At 50.3% G+C, this 20085-nt stretch overlaps 2 protein-coding genes and 1 long non-coding RNA gene across 3 annotated transcripts; 2 read left to right on the top strand and 1 right to left on the bottom strand.

The window, feature by feature from the left end:
* The first annotated feature begins 2208 nt into the window (after positions 1-2208).
* On the top strand, positions 2209-2972 carry LOC109749587 (uncharacterized). The gene has a single exon (XM_020308534.3). It carries the CDS (start codon positions 2382-2384, stop codon positions 2706-2708), a length of 327 nt encoding a protein of 108 aa, XP_020164123.1. The 5' UTR covers positions 2209-2381; the 3' UTR covers positions 2709-2972.
* A 2678-nt stretch (positions 2973-5650) lies between these two features.
* On the bottom strand, positions 5651-7803 carry LOC141042454 (uncharacterized). The gene is made up of 2 exons (XR_012205275.1): positions 7593-7803; positions 5651-6174 (listed from the first exon to the last, which is right to left on the bottom strand). It is a non-coding gene; the product is annotated as an uncharacterized lncRNA (long non-coding RNA).
* A 6519-nt stretch (positions 7804-14322) lies between these two features.
* On the top strand, positions 14323-15064 carry LOC109749566 (uncharacterized). Its single transcript, XM_020308506.4, has one exon. The coding sequence runs from the start codon at positions 14460-14462 to the stop codon at positions 14778-14780; it is 321 nt and encodes a 106-aa protein (XP_020164095.1). The 5' UTR covers positions 14323-14459; the 3' UTR covers positions 14781-15064.
* Positions 15065-20085: the final 5021 nt, after the last annotated feature.

Raw genomic sequence — 20085 nt, 5'->3', positions numbered from 1 at the left:
CAGTATCATCTCGAGTTAAACCATCTAAAGTATTAAAATCTTGTTAGTCTGTTTCCAAAAAAAAAAAAAAATCTTGTTAGTCTGAAGAGATGTACGTATTTGCATTGTCTTTTGTGTTGTCTAAGGCGATACTACCATCGTTGCGGTTCTCCTTGTCGACTGAGATATTATGAAATTTTGTAAGAGGATTATTGGTATGATGTTGAGTGCCTGCATAGTTGACAAGTCGACAGCCGTTCAACATCACTGCATTATTTTTCTCGAGGATTGAAGTAGTGCATGGCATCTACTACTCATCGTCTGCTGCGTTGTGGCTTCACTGTTATCTTGTGAGACCAGTCATGAGAGATGTGCTGCTTCCACTGTGCTATCTAAGAAACTGTAGACAGTCCATGCCTTTGACAAGGCTTATGCAAGGCTTCTTGTTTACAGGAAAACATCACTGACAGATGACGGTGCGCACTGCCACCAAAGACCACAGGAAGGAAGGAAGCCGCACGCAGAATTCTGATCTGCCCACAAGTTGAGGCCCCTTGTTTGTTTAGTATAAAACCAGATCGGTGGCTCGTCAGATTGAGATATTCCGCTCACATCCACTTCGAACGATTCCTTTCACTTTGGTTTGCTTGCTTTCTTGGGTAAATCACAACACGGTCCGCAACTCTCTTCTCTGATGAGAGGACATTCCTTGCAGGCTGTACCATCTTTTACAGTTTGCTGCCCACCGACAATTTAACGAACAGTTAGTGGTACTAGCATTGCCTGCAAATTCGAGCAGCAGAAAACCTCATGAAATAGATCTAGGGAATTAGGGTTTCGGACATTAGGGAATCTCATTAGTTGGTTATAAGCGGGTACGTACGACCCTGGCTGGCTCTCAAGTTTCTTGAATGATCAGTGCTAGTTTCCGTGGTGCAATCATTCGTCCAGGGTCAACTGCTTCACTGTGAAGTGTGAACTTCCTGATGTGCGCTGTGTTTGGACTTTCGGGCAAGCAACCTTGCCAGTTCATCTTCATCCTGTCTGGCCAAACGGCAGCTGCTGGAACCACAGTAGTCAGCTCCAACCTTAGCTTGGGCATGGATGGGCATGTTCGATCGACATGCAAGAGCAACGACGCGGAAGCACGTAGCGTGCACTTGCAAGTTACAGGACACAAGTCGAGTCTGAAGACTGAACTCTCATCCCTCCTCAGCACTACATCGTCCGTGGCGCTGTCGCAGCAACCAACCACCGGACGGCGATCACGAGACGAGCCAGCACGACCAGACAGCTTTCCTGCCACCAATGATAAGTGGCGCACTCGCGGATATAGCTCGCATGTCCCATCCATCTCCCGGCCCCGGAGTGCGATTTCACACAAGGCGGCATCATGATTGCGTTTCTTCGAGGCTACGGCAAATATTTCCACTTGCGAACGTATTACGTACTTAATTTGCATCTCCAGCTATGCTCGGCAGCAAGTAGTTGACGGTTGGCCGTTGCATCAAGTATAGTGATTGTTGTTCTCTCAAAAAAAAAAGTATAGTGATTGTTCAAGATAATTAACTCGAACTGTTTCATGTAAATAAATAAATCCATGTATAGTGATTGTGCAAGATAGCGTCAACCGCAAAACGATGTGAGGCCGCCGACGGGCATGTGTCACCGCGATGCATGCAACCTGCACGCGACCAACGTGACGGCCGCTCAACAAGAGGAGGAACCGCGACAGCCGCCAACAGGGTGCGTCCAAAACCGCGGAATTTGCAGCTCACCGCCCACAAGCATTGGCGGCTTGGCGCTGTCATCTGTCCGACACGAATATACAAAGCGCACAGCGACGCGCCGAAGGCGCCGAGCCTGCGGCCAGGCGTGCACCGACGAGGCGCCGGGCGCACAGCACGCGGCCACGACACCGCGACCTCATCGACCACGACGCCTCCCTCCAACCGCCGCGGCTAAGCAATGCCAGCCACCGGGGCGGTGAGCTGCAGGGGAAAGAATCCGCTGGAAAAAGCCGCGTTCCCACCGCGAGCGCCCATGCGAGATCCCGCGCCCCCCCGCGTTCCCACTCGTCCCACCCACTCGTAACCATCCGCCACGGCGCCCACGTAGGATTCGATCCCCCCACGTCAGTGTCCAGCGCGGCCGATACGTCGGCTGCGGCTTTTGCCCGGACGGTACTGCCACCCCCGTTCGCTCCAAGCCTCCGACTATATATCCGCACCTCTCAGACCAGCTGGTCACACAAAGACCACCTAATCTCTCTCTCTAATCCGAAACCAGAGGCAGCGCCGGAAGCAGCAGCGGCAGTAGCTAGCGACACACAACAACTACAGCAAGCACACGGGAGGAGGAAGAAGAAGGCTCTGCAGTTCTACACTTCTACTTCTGCACGCATGGGGAACTGCGCCATCACGCACCAGGCCACCTCGTGGGCGGACGACGGCGAGTGGGAGCTGCCGTCGCCCGGCGACGAGGACGAGGGGCAAGCGGAGCAGAGGAAGGAGCACGTCAGCGAGGTGACCATCAGGATCAGCAAGCGGCAGCTGCAGGAGCTGGTGGACAAGAGGGCCGACGACGGCGTCTGGAAGGGCCGGCGGTCGGCGTCGGAGCTTCTGACGGACATCATGAACGCCGGGGAGGTGCACCACCACGTCGACCACTGCAGGGCGGCGCACTGGAAGCCCGCTCTGCAGAGCATCCCGGAGGCGGTGGAGTCGTGACGCTACGCCCAGTGACGCGTCCCGGCCATGGCTTTCGATCGCCGGGTTTGGGCTTCTCGTCTCCTTCTTGGTTGCTTCTTCGCCGTGTCGACCTTTGGTAGAACACACAGCTTTTATGCGGCCTTTTTGTGTTATTATTCTTTGGTTTGGATCCAACGAACAATGTATATAGTAGGGAAAGTGGTGATGTAAATTGTAAAGTAGATCAATGTTCTTCTGTCCATACGGCTTTTTGTGTGTGGAACAAACCAAGCATTCTCAGTCGATCTGCTGCTTTGTGCGCGGAACAAACCAAGCATTTTTCACTTGATCTGCTGTCCAGAAACACGGTACAGACGAGCTTACCAGGAAGAGGAGGAAGAAGAAACCTACAAGGGACCATGGCCAAACTTGGAAACAGATGAGAATGCCCTGCAGGGCTGCAAAGCAATGTTGGTTGGTTGAACCCAGAAGCCAGGTTATGTTCCACTCAAAAAAAGAAAAGAAAAAAGAATCCAGGTTATGCAATGTAATTATGAATCATTGGGTGTGATCTGCCCAGTAAAGTCGTGGGTACCATTACCAATGAAGATTGCACACATGCATTTTCTTTCCTCCACGTTCATAAGCCCGTGCATTAAAAATGGGCAGTCTTGGTTCGTTCGCCTGCCGCGAGATGCATGAAAGACCTGATTCGCTATTATATTAGGATTTTACGATTTATTAGAAATCACCTCACCTAATAATATTACAAAAATACTACTACTATGTATTAGAAATACTGGTAGAGTGGACTTCTCGACATCTGACTTCCTTTTGTGTAGTATTTAATCAGGCTACACAATCAAGGAGGTTACAACAATAAAAAATACAAAAATGATAGAGCAGATTTGGATTAGGGGGGCCAAGTGCTATTAAAATAGGTTTAGGAGGGCCAAACCTTAAGCAAATACTCCCTCCGTTCCTAAATATAGGGTGTATAGGTTTACCAGCACCACTCACATGGGGCCGAGACCATGTACACATGCTCGAGCTCCCATGACACATAGAACCAAAACTGAAAGTGATTATAGTTCCATCATCCAGAGGAGCACACAATAGCAATATTACTTAGTGCCAAAGTGTAACTTCTTCCATGGACACATGAGGCTTATCAACGGTACTATCCCTATGGACTGGTCTAGAGCAGCCCACATTCATAAGGTGGCGAAGAGGACGGTTGGGGTTCTTCCTGACCACTGTGCCGCATAAGGCCACATGGTCCAAGCACCTTGTTGCCCCTATGTCTTGAAATAGGCTTTCGCCCACTTTATAAATAAAGCCATCATCACGTCCATACAACAATTTCAAATGCAGCAGAAAAAATAGTTTGCTCGAGCAACATCACAAGCACGCCCAAAGAACACATAAAAGAAATAGAAAAAGAAGACCACCAACTCGTCGGAGTCTCAAGAGGCCTACGGCGAGGCAAGTCGGCGAGCGGCAACAATCATTGCATCCATCATAAGGCCCAACCTACCGCGATTTCGCTATTTAGACAGCGGAGCAAATTCTACACAAATGTAAGGAATTTTAAGTTAGTTAGAGGCCTTCCTAAGAAAGACCCACTCAATAACCATCTTATTGTGGTTCGTCCATGACGTCCAATCTAGTGCCTCAAACACAAGCTAGAAGAGTCAGCTCCTCTTTCTGGTCTGGTTGGCATAGATTTAAAGAAATCCGGCCAGGTGCGGGGCCTGCCAGTCAGGCCCCATAGCCTCACGGACAAAGCTCAAAAGAACTGTAGTTGTCGTGCAAGTGAAGAGGATGTGGGTCCCCGTCACCTGGACACCACAAAGAGGGCACAACATATTCCCAGGGTTGTGTCTCTTGATCACCTCTGCCCCAGATGGGATGGGATCTAGCAACAATTGCCAAACAAACTTTTTGATCTTCAAGGGTAAGGACGCTTTCAAGAGTGGAGTGGTCTAGGAAATCGACAGCTGTCTGCACAAGGCATGATATGTCGAGCTGACAGAAAAGACTCCGCCAATCGCTAGGATATGATGTCTAGATTATCCGCGAGCACCTCCAGGAGGACAGCCTGCAAACTAGCGCACTCAAGGGTCTCCACCTGCCCAATTGTCCTTCAAGATAAGACATTCCACTAGCCATTGTGGGCAGCCATGGAAACCAACACCATGGGATATGAGGAAACAAGTTTGGAAATCCTGTACATAATGGGACACTGTCAACCCACGGGTCAAGCCAAAATAGAGTCCCGTCACCATTGCCAATGGATAGAGACATCCCAAGGTGGATCACATGCTTGGTCTGCTAGACGAACCTCCAAAACTGGGATACTTCCCTACGTGCACATGCAACCAGTGGCTGTCTCAGCAAGTACTTTGCTTGAATAAGCTGAAGCATAAACCCACGTCCCTTCAAAACATCCACCAAACCTAGCGCGTCATAAGGCCATGTTCATGTGAGTTGACACCAGAATGCCTATCCCTCCCAGGTCCTTTGGCATGCAGATGTCAGCCCACATCACCATATGGTATTTTTGCGGCATCCATCACCTGCCAGAAGAAATGGGAGAGATCCTTATCAAACGAGCTATGTACCCTTTCAGGTAGGATATATAAACCCATCATATACATGGAAAGGCTAGAGAGGTTGGAATCTATAAGGATGGTCTTACTATACCCTTCGAAGTAAAACGATAGCACCAAGGTTCCGCCCTAGATGCGACCCTCCCCATAAGCAGGCCGAACTCGCTCAACAAACCCCTGAGTCAGGTAGCGGCATCCGCAAGTACGCAATGGGGAAGGTGGACAACCTGTAATTCAGGTTGTCTGCAATTCGTTGCTGCTCGGTCTCGGTGTATCTGTGACGCCCCCGATTCAACCGTACACTAATCATACACGCAAACGTGTATGATCAAGATCAGGGACTCACGGGAAGATATCACAACACAACTCTAAAAATAAAATAAGTCATACAAGCATCATAATACAAGCCAGGGGCCTCGAGGGCTCGAATACAAGTGCTCGATCATAGACGAGTCAGCGGAAGCAACAATATCTGAGTACAGACATAAGTTAAACAAGTTGCCATAAGATGGCTAGCACAAACTGGGATGCAGATCGAAAGAGGCGCAGCAGAATAGGACCACTAACAGGCTATGACAAGTGATCACGGCCCAGTAGTATAGCATGGCAGACGGACAAGAGTGTAGGGCCGCTGATGTAATACTAGCATCCTATTCTAAGCATTTAGGATTGCAGGTAAGGGTAACCACTGTAGCAACAATGACAGGCTATGCGGCAGAATAGGATTAACCGAAAGCAGTAACATGCTACACTACTCTAATGCAAGCAGTAGAGAGAAGGAATAGGCGATATCTGGTGATCGAGGGGGGGGGGCTTGCCTGGTTGCTTTGGCAAGGAAGGGTCATCAACACCATAGTCGATTGGGGCACCAGCAGCGGCGTCAATCTCGTAGTCTACCGGAGAGAAGAGGGGGAAGAAACAATGAATACAATGTAAACATAAGCATGACGGTGCATGACATGACAATGCACGGTGCTAGGTGTGCCCTTACGCGGTAGGAGGTGATACCGGCAAAGGGGGGAAACATCCGGGAAAGTATTCCCGGTGTTTCGCGTTTTTGGACAGATGAACCGAAGGGGGAAAGTCGAGTGTTCGCTATGCTAGGGATGTGTGGCGGACGAACAGGCTACGTATTCAGATTCGTCTCGTCGTTCTGAGCAACTTTCATGTACAAAGTTTTTCCATCCGAGCTACGGTTTATTTTATATTAATTTTAAAAGGATTTTATCATTTTTAGAATTTATTTAATTACTTTAAATCAACATTATCCAGAATAGTGTATGCTGACGTCATCATGACGTCAGCAGTCAACAGGGCGTTGACTGGTCAAACTGACATGCGGGGCCCACCTGTCATCCTCTGTTTAGGTTAATTAGGATTTAGCTAAACTAATTATTGTTTAATTAAACTAACTAGTTAATTATGTTAATTAAACATGATTAATTAACTTAATTAATTCACTAATTAATTAGTTATTAATTTTATTAATTCACTTTTTTATTTTATTTTTCTTTTTTTTTAAAACGTTCTGGGGGCGGCCCCACATGTCAAAGGCCCAGAGGGGCCTATCGGGTTCGGGTGCTCGGGTGCGGGTGAGCGGGCGACGGGTATGGGCGCTCAGTGCCCGGGCGCGGCTTGGCGTGGCCACCGGCGGGCGGCTGCGGCACGGTGGTGACGGCGCTGGGCGGTGGCGTGTAGCGGCAGCGTCGGCGCTGCAGGCAGTCGGGTCAGGGGGCGCGAAGGCGCGGGCGGCTTCGGGGAGCCGTGGCCAGGGAGGGAGTGGAGCTGAGCGGCGGCGCCGGTGAGAGCGACGAGCAGAGGAGGCACGATGGAGGGCGCGCGGCGGCCTTGGCTGGGAGTGGCGCGGGGCGGCAGCAGGCGGGGCCGGCGGTCGAGAAGGGCAGGGGCGCATCACGGTGGCTGGACGGCGGCGCGGCCATGGGGGGCGAAGTTCGACAGGTCAGCAGCAGAAGCAGCTGCAGTCGCGGGAAGGGCGCGGTCGCGGTGCGCAGTTGTAGCCGGGGAGGGCGAGACGGCGAGCTTGCGGGCCGGTGAGCAGGGGCCGAGGCGACGGCGGCCGCGCATGGAAGGGACAAGGGCGAGGCGCAGCGAGGCGGGGCTCGAGCACGCGTGTGCGTGTGCGCGCGAGACGCACCGAGCGTGGCGAGCAGGGGAGGTGCGGACGGCGCGAGGACGGTGCGGTTGCGCGCGTGGGACGACCGGAGCAGCAGCGGCACACGGGCGCAGGGGAGCAGGGGCGGCTCGCAGCGTAGCAACAGCAGGTTCAGGGATTAAGAGGTCGGGGCCTCACCGCGGGTAGCAGGGTTCGGGGCAGTGCGGCGCGGGGAGGAAGTCGGAGACGACGGCGACGTGGAGGAGGCAGTCCGGCGAGGAGGGGCTCCGGCGACGGCGGAGCGGTCCGGCGGGGTGGCCTCCGGCGACGGCGTCGGGCGGTTGTTCCCCACCCCGATCCAGATGGGATCGAGAGTGGTGGGGGGAGAGGGAGAGAGCGAGTGGGGGAAAGTGGGGGCGACGGTTTAGGGTTTCGGGGTCAGGGGGTTAAGAGAGTGGGTGGGCTGGCCTGGTGGCCCGGTTGGGCTGCTGGCTGGGTCGTGGCCCAGTGGGGGGCTTTTCTTTGTTTTTCTTTTCTTTTGTTTTATTTTCACTTATTCTTTTTATTTATTTTCTTTTCTATTTTAAATCATTTTAAAGTATTTAGGAATTTTCTAAAAATGAGTTTTCTCCACAATAATTACCAGTGCAATATTTGGCACCCACCGAACATTTTTGTTTCAATGTTTAAAAACTTTTGTTGTTTGCAATATTTTGAATTTGATTTTTTAACCAGTTTTGAACTAACAAGAGATTAGCAACAGTAACAGAGGTGACGTGGCATCATTAGCAGAGTTTCACTGTAGCTTAATTATCCGGACGTCACAGTATCCTAAAACCACCACTTTGCTCTTGTCAAAATTTCACATATTAGGACGATTCCAAGGCTAAAGCACAGTTATGGGTAGCATAGCGGTGCCTCCAAAGAGTATAACAATGGTTGTAAGCATAGGCCTTTCCAATATCGACGTAAGTTGAGCAGAGCTTTCATGCAAAACACCATATCCACCCGGATGAGGCTCATCGATGTACCCAACTAGCTTGCGAGATTTTGGCCCACAACGTGTGGTAAGGAAGAAGCTACGGCCAAGCCATCCCCATCAGGTGTTCATACATGGATGCAATGAGTTGTCTTAACAAGTCACAAAGGGCGTGGTAGAACAAAGCGGATGCTAACACCAAGGCAGGAGCCAGTGCCATCATTAGCAGAGAGGCGTCACGGCATGCGAGCTGCTTAAGTGTTAGAGCAAATTATTTGTTACACTCATGTCATCGTCACTCTTGGGCCATCGGCAAACGCACATTAAGGAGCATATACGAGAGTAGCAACGCGAAGAGGTGGTTCGTCGACGAGCGCAACTAAGAATAAGATGTTGTGGAGATGAGTCATGACTGAAATAACCAATTGAGATGTTTTGCCATTTTCTTTCGCCATTCGACACCTCCTCCTCTGATGATGAGGGGGGGGGGGGGGGGGGGGGGGGGTGTGGAAGGATACCGATGGCATGAGAAGTTGCCTAGGAAGCTCTCGAGGCCTAAGATTTTTTTAAATTGATTTTGGAATGGGAATTTCTTTTGGGAATGAGTCGAAAGGTGTATTTTGAAAAACTACAATGTGCTATGAGATTGAAACATTGTTGTAAGTTTTTGCTAGACAACTTCTGTGTGGAGTGTGTTTGGGGCTTCTTTGGATTGAAGGAATTTAGAAAACGTAGGAATAGAAAAAACATAGGATTAAGATGCCATATCCTATGGATTCCTACATGATTTCAAAACACAGGAATTTATAAGATGTGTCGGATGGTGCATAGGAAATGATCACATGAAATTTAGAGGATTGAGGGGGTAGAAAGAGAGAGAGAGAGAGAGAGAGAGAGAGAGAGAGAGAGAGAGAGAGAGAGAGAGAGAGAGAGAGAGAGAGAGAGAGCAAGTGCATTGGACCTCTCAAAGGAAAAATAAAATGAGGTTTGAGCTCATGTTTAGATTCCTATGGAATGGAGGGTATAGGAATGGATTTGATAGAAATTTGGTGAACCCATTCCTATGGATTGTAATCCTACAAAATTTCTATAAAATTCCTTCAATCCAAACAAGACCTGTATTTTCATGAACTTAATAGCAATTTTCCAGCCGATCCTACTGGCAGTAAGGTAACCATCTAAACATCGACTGATATGGAGGACAAACTGAACTTGGCGCGGGATTTGTTTTCTCTAATCTAATGGGATCTACGGAATCGCCTAGCTGTGCCCTCCATCTTGAGGCCCTGGGCTTAAGTCGTTTGTCGCCGGAAAAGGCCCATGGGCTGGAGGTGCCGTTTACTGAGGAGGAAATAAAACATGTTATCTGGGACATGCCGACGGACCGTGCACCTGGGCCAGACGGCTTTTCGGGTCTTTTCTTCAGGACATGTTGGGAGATAATTGCCAAGGATTTCATGGCTGTTATGAACATGCTTTTTGAAGGGCGTTTTTACTCGTTTGGTGCTCTCAACACCTCCATCCTAACCCTTCTCCCCAAGAAGGAGGACCCCTTGCAGATAAGTGATTTCAGGCCGATCAATCTGATCCATGGGGCGGCCAATTTTTTTGCCAAAGCTTTGGCCACCAGGTTGGCCGCGCTTCTGCCCTCTCTCATATCCCAGGCCCAGAGCGCTTTCGTCTAGAAGAGGAGCATACATGAAAACTTCAAGTTTGTTCGCAATGCGGCAAGGACACTCCATCAGAAAAAGAAGCAAGCTGGCATGATGAAGATCGATGTTTCGAAGGCTTTCGATACACTCTCATGGAATTTCCTGATTGAGGTGCTTCGGGCCAGAGGTTTCAGTTATCGGTGATGCTCCTAGATCTGTGGCTTGCTGAGCACGGCTTCCACCTCCGTCCACGTCAACGGGGAGCTCTCTCAGCCTTTCTCTCTTGGCCAGGGCGTAAGGCAGGGGGACCAGATATCCCCGGTGCTCTTCATTCTCGCCATGGACACCATACATGGGATGCTGCAGTGGGCAGTGCACAGGCAGGTGCTGCCAGACCTTGGCCTTGGTAATGTGACCCCGAGGGCTTCCATTTTTGCTAATGATGCGATCCTCTTCTTCAAGCCTCAGTTCAATGATCTCCAAGTGGTTGCAGCCACTTTGCAGCTGTTTGGTCAGGTATCTGGCCTTCGCATCAACATGCAGAAGAGCTCGATCATGTGCATTCGCTGCGATGAAGAACTTGCATCCTCGGTGGCGCGGCACTTTGGCTGTCGAAAGCAGGGTTTTCCTATCAAGTACTTGGGTCTGCCACTCTCGGTTTTCAGATTGAAACGCCAGGATATTATGCCTCTGGTGGACAGATACTCCAACAAGATGAAGGGTTGGAAACCAAAGCTCTTGCTGGCTGCGGGGTGACTCACTCTGGTCAATTCGGTGCTTATGGCATTGCCCATACATCTTATGTCAGTATTACCCTTGCCTGTATGGGAAATCAAGATCATCAACAAGAAATGTCGTGGCTTCATTTGGAAGGGAGAGGAAGAAGTGAGTGGAGGGCATTGCCTTGTCCCCTGGAAACAACTTTGTTCTCCGAAAGATTGCGGCGGTCTTGGTGTTCTCAATCTATGATGGTCCGGATGGGCTTTAAGATGTAGATGGCCATGGATGAGGTGGGATGAAATTTCAAGACCATGGCAATTGCTGCCAGATAGCCAGGAGAAAGAGGTCTTGGCAATGTTCAGCGCTGCCACTACAATATCACTTGGCAATGGACAGACCACACGGTTTTGGACGGACAATTGGCTGCCAAATGGGAGATCGATTGCGGCCTCTGCGCCAGCTCTGTTCTCCTACGTCAGAGACTCTGGCATGTCGGTTAGCGAAGCCTTGCAAGGGCAGTCTTGGGTCAGAGATCGCGGGCGGCATCTCTGTGCGGGCGCTCGCACAGTACCTCACCATCTGGGATATCACTCATGCCACGAACCTGACTCCTGGGGTCACTGATCGGGCTCTTTGGAGGCTCTCGAAGGACCGGGAATTCTCTGTCAGTAGTGCCTACAGTTTGTTCTTCATGGCTAACGAGCGCTTTGCTTGCAACAAGCCAATCTAGAAGTCTAAGCCCCCCCCCCCCCCCACGGTGCAAGTTTTTCATGTGGCTTGCGGTGCATGGCAAATGCCTGACAGCGGATAATCTGCTTCGACGAGGACGGCCGGCCTCTGCTTCATGCCCCTTGTGTCTATCTGAGCCGGAGAGCTGCGTCCACCTATTCGTTCATTGCCGCTTCTCGCAGCACGTCTGGAGGCTTTTCAAGGCTCGTCTGGGAATAGACTTTCTTTCGCCGGACGACAGCTTCTGCTCCATCGAGGATTGGTGGCTACAGGCCAGAGCAGGAGTGCCCACGAGGATGCGTTGCAAATTTGACACCATCACCATCCTGATTCATTGGCGGCTATGGAAGGAAAGAAACTCCAGGATCTTCAACCAGACGGCTAGCAGTGCAGAAAGGGTGCTTGATCTCATTTGAGAAGACATTGCCGTCTGGCAATTAGCGGGATGCGTTGTGGAGCTGGGTGATTAATCTTGAGTCGACCGGACGTCTAGGCCTCTTTGCACTTTGTTGTATGTCTTTTCAGATCATGTTTGGTCTGTTCTTCTTTTGTTTCCTTGGTCCTCCAGCTCTAGTGCGCCTAGATCGCTGACCACTGTGTACTCTCTTCTCCTATCTAATAAAAGTACGGCCACTGGCCCTTCGATCAGTAAGGTAACCATCTTTACAAAACCAATATCTAAGGCAAGATCAAAGGTGAAAGAGTATTCCACAAAAATCTAGACGTTCGGAACAACTCAAGGGAGATAGCTCATTTGAGACTGATTGTAAAATGTGAGGGGCACATTCACTACAAACTGACCCACACATTGTCCAGCTGACCGTGCAAGCATTTGCAAGTCAAAATGTCCCATAAACTCTTTATAAGACAAAATGGAGGCTGCTATGGTGCACAGTACTAGGTGCCCACAAACACATGATAAGCCGGGGTCTATATCAAGGTTGCTGGATGTACCAATCGATCGATTAGTGGCATCGAAGTGGTGGGCATAGTGTTGCCATCGTGTTGACCGCGCAAGTTGCTATCTGGAGGTCCCATTTTCCAGGCTCCAGCAAAGGACTCTTCCGTATATGTACGAGCAACTAGTGGCGTACATAGTTTGGAGCACTGAATTTTCAGTTCTGGTAGCGGTTGACAGATACGGCCATTATTAGGGCAGAAGAAACTGGTGGTGCTACGAATTATGGTTTCATGGAAAACAAACACTGAGAGAAGATAATAGCCAGGTGACGCTGAAATGACATAATGATCATGTGTCCCCATTTGAGTCTTGGCCATTTCTGCATTTGCAACTTCTCTGCCTTTGTGCTTCATAGTCATACAGCTGCTACCCAGGGCAGTGATCCTCTTGTGTGCCCTTGATAAGGTGTGATTTCTCAAAAATATTATTCAGAATCCTCAGAAAATTAGTTATGAATCCTCTAAACAAAAATGTATAGGCACTAAAACTTCAACAAGTAGGTGTGACATAAGAGTTGTGAAGTGAGTATAGCATTGGGCATAATGAAATGGGCGCGCTTGCATATGCTGAAAATCACGTTTTGCATATACAAAGAGCGCTCATGTCCCATGCATGCAGGGGATCACGGCGAACGTGAAATACGTATGCAAAATCTAGATAAAGAAATATATCCTCCTGTATATAGAACCTAATCTCTAGCGACTGTTTTGTAAGCCTGTACACGTACGCCAACAAGCAAGGCAACAAATTAAGGGCACGCTGCGTGCGCATGCATGCAAGCATCGTCCGCGTCTAGTCCTTGGCAATATCTTCGTGGAATTCTAGCTGCTATAGCGTGATTAGCTCTGGAAGATCTTGGTTGGTTTGGAGTTGGACCAGTTCTTGCATTGTCAAGTTAGGTACCCACATCTGTCGGTCCTATTTTTATCCCGTTTTGATCACTCACATTTTTTTTCATGTTTTGTCTTTGGTTATTTGGCTGAGCCTTATTCAGGGCACAATGACCTATTTTTTTTAAAAAGGAGGATAATCTTAGGCCTCTGCATCGAGCAATGAACACAACCATACAATGGGCAGTGGCTACACCCCAGGCTTGGGGAGCCCGGGCCCGGGTCATGGCGCCGAAAGCCTTCATTGACTGTAGAGTTTGTTGCACTGTTATCCTGGCTTCGCCCCTGACAATGGCCTATTAGTTCATGATTCGTAATTGTGTTGTCCCTCTGGTTGGGTGTTTCTCAACTGGAGATGACCGGTTTCTACCGATCGATCTACATATCTCTCCTAGAACAAATTCTAAAAATCTTGCGGCTTGCTCGAGTTCTTGAGATGTTCTTCACGACAACCCAACACCTAACATGCTTACGAAAAATCGGCAGAGATCACCGGCAGGGCAGAGAAGGCAGCCCGAGCTTTTTCCAAATTCTGCATGGACAGTGGGTGACACGTACCATCAACTCCCATCCCGGTCGTTGGCTCCACAAAAGCCTTGAGCACCGGAAGATCCCGTGGAAAAGCCGCGTTCACACACGCGCGCGGAGCCTTCCGCACGCCTCGCGCGGAAGGAAGGAGGGGAACGTTTGAAGATTCGCTCCCGGGCGCCAGTTTCCCACCACGTACGTCCACCGCCGCGCCGTCCCCACCACCGATCCCGGCCGTCCAGCGCCCTGCTCGCCTCCATCCCACCGGCCGCACTACTCCACGGATCGCCGCGGCCGTCCACGTGGCAAGATGGGCGCCCGGTTGGGGAGAAAGCCGCCTGCGCGAGACGCCGAGACGTGGTCTCCCGGCCTCCACGTCCAACTTCCATCCGCCCTCCATGGTCCAACTTGGCACGTCCCCTTCAAGCTCCAGCCTCTATGTATATATATAAGCTGTATCGCGCAGGCCAAACGATCTTCCCTCTCTCCCTCTCTCTTACCACGAAGCTCAAGCCGGACCTAGCTCAAGAAGATCCAGAGCTAGCATCCAGGCTTGACATACGATCATATATATACGATTCGCACCGATCGGGAGGTCGATCATCCATGGGGAACTGCTTCAAGCTTCAGCGCGCCTCCGAGTCGTGGGTCGACGACGACGAGTGGGAGGTGGACGTGGTGGAGGGGACGAAGGCGGCCGCCGAGAACGAGAAGACGGGGCGGGTGGAGGTGAAGATCAGGGTGACCAAGAGGCAGGTCCAGGAGCTGCTGCAGCAGGCCGCCCGGGACGGCAAGGGGAAGAGGGCGACGGAAAAGGTGCTGACGGATCTGATCAACTCCGGCACGGTGTGCTACCACGACGACCACGAGACGAGGGGGCACTGGCGGCCGTCGCTGCAGAGCATCACCGAAGCCGAGGAGCCTTGACTTCGATCTGTAGGACTGCTCCACCGATCTCTTGATTCTGATGTGCGTATGGTATATAGTTGGTGTATGTAGGAGTGGAGGCATTGGTTTTTGGATCGAGATTCTATTAGGAGATGTACAGACTACAGAAATGCCGGTAGTAGAGATGATTTTTTTGGGAGTTCCTCTTCTGGAAATCTCTTATATATTTCTACCTATGTGTTTTTAGTCTGTGATTAATCCCAGGACCTCTCGAGTATTTGGGATAGAGGAGACATATATGAAATGCTATCTTCAAACGTAAACTGAAAGCAGAACAGAATGCATCGCCATGACATTTTTTTTTTCAGAAAACTTCACTCTTCCGATTGGCTGTTATAGTGATTAAGAACAGATTAGGCGTAAAGGTGACGCGCGTTCACAGATTCATTACCTGGCTAGGGCCGGTAAATGCAGGCGCTATATGCTCACCCACTATTTTCGTCCCTCTAAGCGCAGTCAAACTGATGGACAGCTGCGATTACATTACTAGCATCGACGACTGTATATTCCACACTGAATTGGTCCAGTCTATGGGCTATGCCTATCGATGATTTACTATTCCAAGGACAAATATTTGTCCTTATGTTAGACGAACACGTTTATTTTTGACGGAAAACAGTAGGTGATTTGCCTACTATTCAAACAAATTAAAGAATTATAGAGTCTTACATACAAGTATTTACAAAAGAGCAGCAACATCTAAGAAGAAAGGTAGTACTGAAATCTATCCATCCATACAGCGAAAGCTGAATAGGGTACTCTGTTAGCTCTATGTAAGATGAGCATTTTTCTCTAAAAAAATGTAAGATGAGCTTACGCTCATCCATGAAAAAGAAAACTAACATCTGTAGAGACTGGGGATCTTATGCTTGAAGATGAAATCATTTCTGCAAATGCAGAAGCTCCAGGTTACCAAAATACTGTAATTAGCACCATTAGGGCATCGATAATGCCTCAATCGCTACACATTCTCCTGGAGATCATCAGTCATTTGCACATTGGGGCATAGATGAGTACTGCTCTCTGTAACTCTCTGTAACTTGCTGATTACACATGACACAATCATAGGAGGGAAGCTAAAAGGTTGTTTTTCTCTGAAGCATCTCTGTGCTATTAAGTCTATCCACAAGGAGCAACCGAAAGAACGCCTGGTGTTTCCGTTGCACACATGATTTCTACAACCAAGCAAATGATGCAGCTGCATATCAGAAGTTTGTATACTTTAGCAGTACAGTAAGCAGCAGGTACCCCCATCCATGATGCTCTATGTTCAGATTCAGATCCTGCAACTGGTGCTGCAATGCCAAAAGTTGCACATGTGCTTCTTGGGATAAAGGCAGATGAGAGTTTTCATTAAGACTATTTTTTCGCATGAACTTGCCCAGAGAGGCATTAGCGGAGTTCGTAAAGTAGGCAACATGTCAAATCTGAAGAGTTAGTACCGTTTAGCATCAAGAGTTGTAACGCTTAACAATTATGGGCGCTGCTAGGCGTAAGCCGACTGATTTCAATTTCAGGAGAAAATCAGTCGGCTCGTCAGCCATTCGATTCAGGCCCCCACAGCCGTTGGATTGGTCTTTCTTACGCAACGCATGCGGCAGCTTCGTCCTCTACCTGTGACGAAAATTCTCCACGCTCTCGATCCTCTTCCACGCACACGGGAGCCCTGGCTACGGCGGCGAGCTCCGGCAAGACATCCCAACCAGGCTCGCAGTGCCATGTTCAACCTTGTAGCAACGCCGCTACCGCCGGCACCAAAACCACCACTGCGGGCGGCCGGGGAGCCGGCCCCTTGCAACACCCTCGGTGCCTCCCCCTGTAGCACCGCCACCGGCGAAACTCCATTGTAGCACTGGTGGCCCTCCGACGAAGCTCCATTGAAGCACTCGACGGAGCTTCATTGCAACACCGACGACCGACCGGCAAAGCTCCATTGGCAGCGACGGGTGCTGCGACGCAGCGCATGGTGAAGACGGCGGAAGTTGGGAATCTATGCAGCGCTGGCCATGGCGGATGCTGCGGTGCAACGTTTGGCAGCGATGGGTGCTGCGATGCAGCACCGCGTCCATGGCGGAAACTCCAATACAGCGCGCGACGACGGCGAAAGTTGCGATGCAGCACCGGCGGTCATGGAGGATGCTCCGAAGAAACGTTGCCGGAGACAGGTGGTGCGATGCAGCGCGAGATGACGCCGGCGGCCATGGCGAAAGCTGCAATGCAGCGCCGGCGGCCATGGCGAAAGCTGCGATGCAGCGCCGGCGGCCATGGCGAAAGGCTGCGATGCAGCACGGGATGTGCGCGGTGCGGCGCCGTCGCCTACGGCGGGTGCTGCGATGCAGCTCGACGGCGACGGGAGCTGCGATGCAAGGCGACGACGGATTGCAGCGGCAACGGATGACGAAGGGAATGAGATGCGTGTGTGGTCGAGACGTTTCAACCAGAGGAAGCAGGAAGAGGATAAGAGCAACGTGGGTCCCATAAAAAACACGTGGGAGGCGCAGGAGGCGGCTTGAAGGAGACGTGGGATCAGTCGGTTTAAAGGAGTGTTTTCCAACAATTATAGCTTAGTGCTAGAATGTAGAAGGTCTAGAGGCCTCTCTCTTGATTATCCACGTACTAGTGACTTGTAACTGAACATGTATATGTACTATATAAACAGATCAATACATTGAGTATGATCACGGCAAATAATCGTATGAGAGCAGTGAGGAAAGCTTCGTCCCCAAAAGGAAGTGGAAGCGAGGAGTGAGGGAGGGAGGGAAATGCCATTTTCAACAACATGTCGATGCTTTCGTTCCGCGACGCCATTTTGCTGGGAGATGTGCGGGCACATACCACAGTGAGCGATGCCGACACGTGAAAAATATCGCCCCCGCCTCCACCGTCTGATTAGCTCAAGGGGTGAGTTGGTTACTGAGAGGAATTATTATATGGAAGCTGATGCATTTTGTCACACGTTGGCAAGCATCACATACTAAGGACTCACAAGACCGCGCACAAGCTAGTTCATTCAACCTAAGACGGAATCGACGACGCTGGATGAAGGATGGCCGAGCCTCTTGTGACAATGTTCAGAGGAGCCTTATGTTAGACGAACACGTTTATTTTTGACGGAAAACAGTAGATGAGTTGTCTACTGTTCAAACAAATTAAAGAATTATAGTGTTGCATGCAAGTATTTACAGAAAAGCGGCAACATCTAAGAAGAAAGCTACTGAAATGTATCCACCCATACAGCAAAAGCTGAATAAGATGCTTTGTTAGCTCTAGTAAGATGAGCTTCCCGCCGCTCCCATGCAGCGCGGCCGCCCCGCACCAGGGCGTCCCCGCCACCACTCTCCTCTCCACCGCCGCTGGCGACGACCCCAGGGCAAAGCCTGAGCGGCTCAGCGGCGGCGGCCTTCTTCTCGCGCGTTAGCTGCTCAAGATCGTTGTGGCGGTTTTGATCTTGATCTCCTCGGCGGTGATGGTGCACAATGACGGTTGGAGTGTGGCGGCGGGTATGTAGCCACAGCGGCAGGTGGCGGCAGTGGCCATGCTGCAGTGGCTCAACCTCCGGTTCAGCTTGGGATCGCGGTAGTGCTTGTGGTTTTGATCTGCATCACGCGGACGCCCGGGGCGGCAACCTTGGGCTTGGCGGTGGTGGTCATCTCCTCCATCAAAGGTGGTTGGCCTGAGTCTGGGTGGTCGGATATCGAGATCGGTCATCTAGTCCCGGCTACGAGTCGGGGAGACATAGTTGCCGGTGAAAATTGAGCCGACGGCGGGCGATGGCGCCGTTCTGCGTTGTTACCTTGATGAAGGCATAGTCGTGTAACTACTGTTGACCCACTTGTGCTGCTACGGGGGAAACTGACACTGCAGTGCCACCATCGCAGGTGCTACGCACGACAGATCTTTTAGAGACTTCAAGCTGTGTCAACCCACTTGGGCACGTACCAGATCGGACGATGGTGGCACTACGGTGTCGGTTTTCTCTTGGGAGCATAGTTTGTGGAGCAATGCCGGAAGATAGAGGCAGGAGGTGGAGCGGCTTCGTCTTGCATGGAGCTTCGGTGGAGGTGTCAAGTCATGCCTAGCCGACAGGTGCTACGCTCTGACATGCCTGTTCGCAGGTGCTACGCACGACATATCTTTTAGAGACTTCAAGCTGTGTCGGATGGTGGTACTTGCTGGCATGGTGCTGCCATGTACCGGCGGTGACCGCGACGTGCTCAGTAGTTTGCGTGCAGGGATGTGGTGCCGTTGGGCGCCGTTGTGGCGTAGACGGATGGCCGGACTGATAAGGATGATGCGGATCTCTTTCCTGAATATGGGCCAGCGGTTCGATGATGGTGGCTTCTAAAACATGTGCATATGGTGTACGCTTTAGGTTTGCTGCACCAGCTGTAGGTTCCGATACGTTATGTAGATGGATTGGCGATGACATCGATTTTAGATATGGGGAGTGAGAGCACTCCACATTATCGAGTTTGTAGGGGTGAGTGATGGCTTTGGATAACTTTATATATATTCTTATCAGACCTTTATTAAATAACTAATAAAGATGACTGTATGCATCGATTGATGTAGAGGTCGGGAATTTAAACATTCTTTTCCAAAAGAAAACTGTAAGATGAGCTTCATCCAAAGACTCGACATCTGTACAGACTGGGGGTCTTCTTATGTTTGAAGATGAAACCATTTCTGCAAATATAGATACTCCAGGTTACCAAAATAGTTTTCCCATGAAGAAAGGCACGCCCGACTCATGCCTCAGTCCCTGCAGATTCTCCTGGAGATCATTAGTCATTTGCACATTGGGGCATAGATAATGACAACAGCAGCTTTGCAAATGGGCAGTCAGATAACAGATGAGTACTGCTCTCTCTAACTTGCTGATAACACATGACATAATAAGAGGAGGGTGTTAGATAAACAGCAACTAGTATTCACTGAGGGCCAAAGGCCATTACATATACATGTGTGGTAAAATGCAGGAAACCCCTTATACAATGGGGATATACCGAAAAGGGACTATACACATCTAACACCCCCCTCAAACTCAAGGTGGATCAACAACAGTGAGTTTGGAGAGGAAAAAGCCATGCTGCGCTCGAGTCTGTGCCTTCATGAAGAAGTCCGCCAACTGTAACTCAGAGGGCAAATAGTGAAGAGCGAGAGTCTGATCCTGCACAGCAGCACACACAAAGTGGGCATCCACACCGATGTGTTTGGTGAGCTCATGCTTCACCGGGTCACGCGCAATACTGATAGCACCAGTACTGTCTGACAGTAAGGGAGT

The sequence above is a fragment of the Aegilops tauschii genome, chromosome 3 (genome assembly GCF_002575655.3).
Source record: "Aegilops tauschii subsp. strangulata cultivar AL8/78 chromosome 3, Aet v6.0, whole genome shotgun sequence".
Taxonomy (NCBI): Eukaryota; Viridiplantae; Streptophyta; class Magnoliopsida; order Poales; family Poaceae; genus Aegilops; species Aegilops tauschii.
This window is presented reverse-complemented; position numbering and strand designations above follow the sequence as displayed.

Coding starts and splice junctions, on each gene's coding strand:
- LOC109749566 (XM_020308506.4), top strand. CDS start 14,460: ATGGGGAACTGCTTCAAGCTTCAGCGCGCCTCCGAGTCGTGGGTCGAC.
- LOC109749587 (XM_020308534.3), top strand. CDS start 2,382: ATGGGGAACTGCGCCATCACGCACCAGGCCACCTCGTGGGCGGACGAC.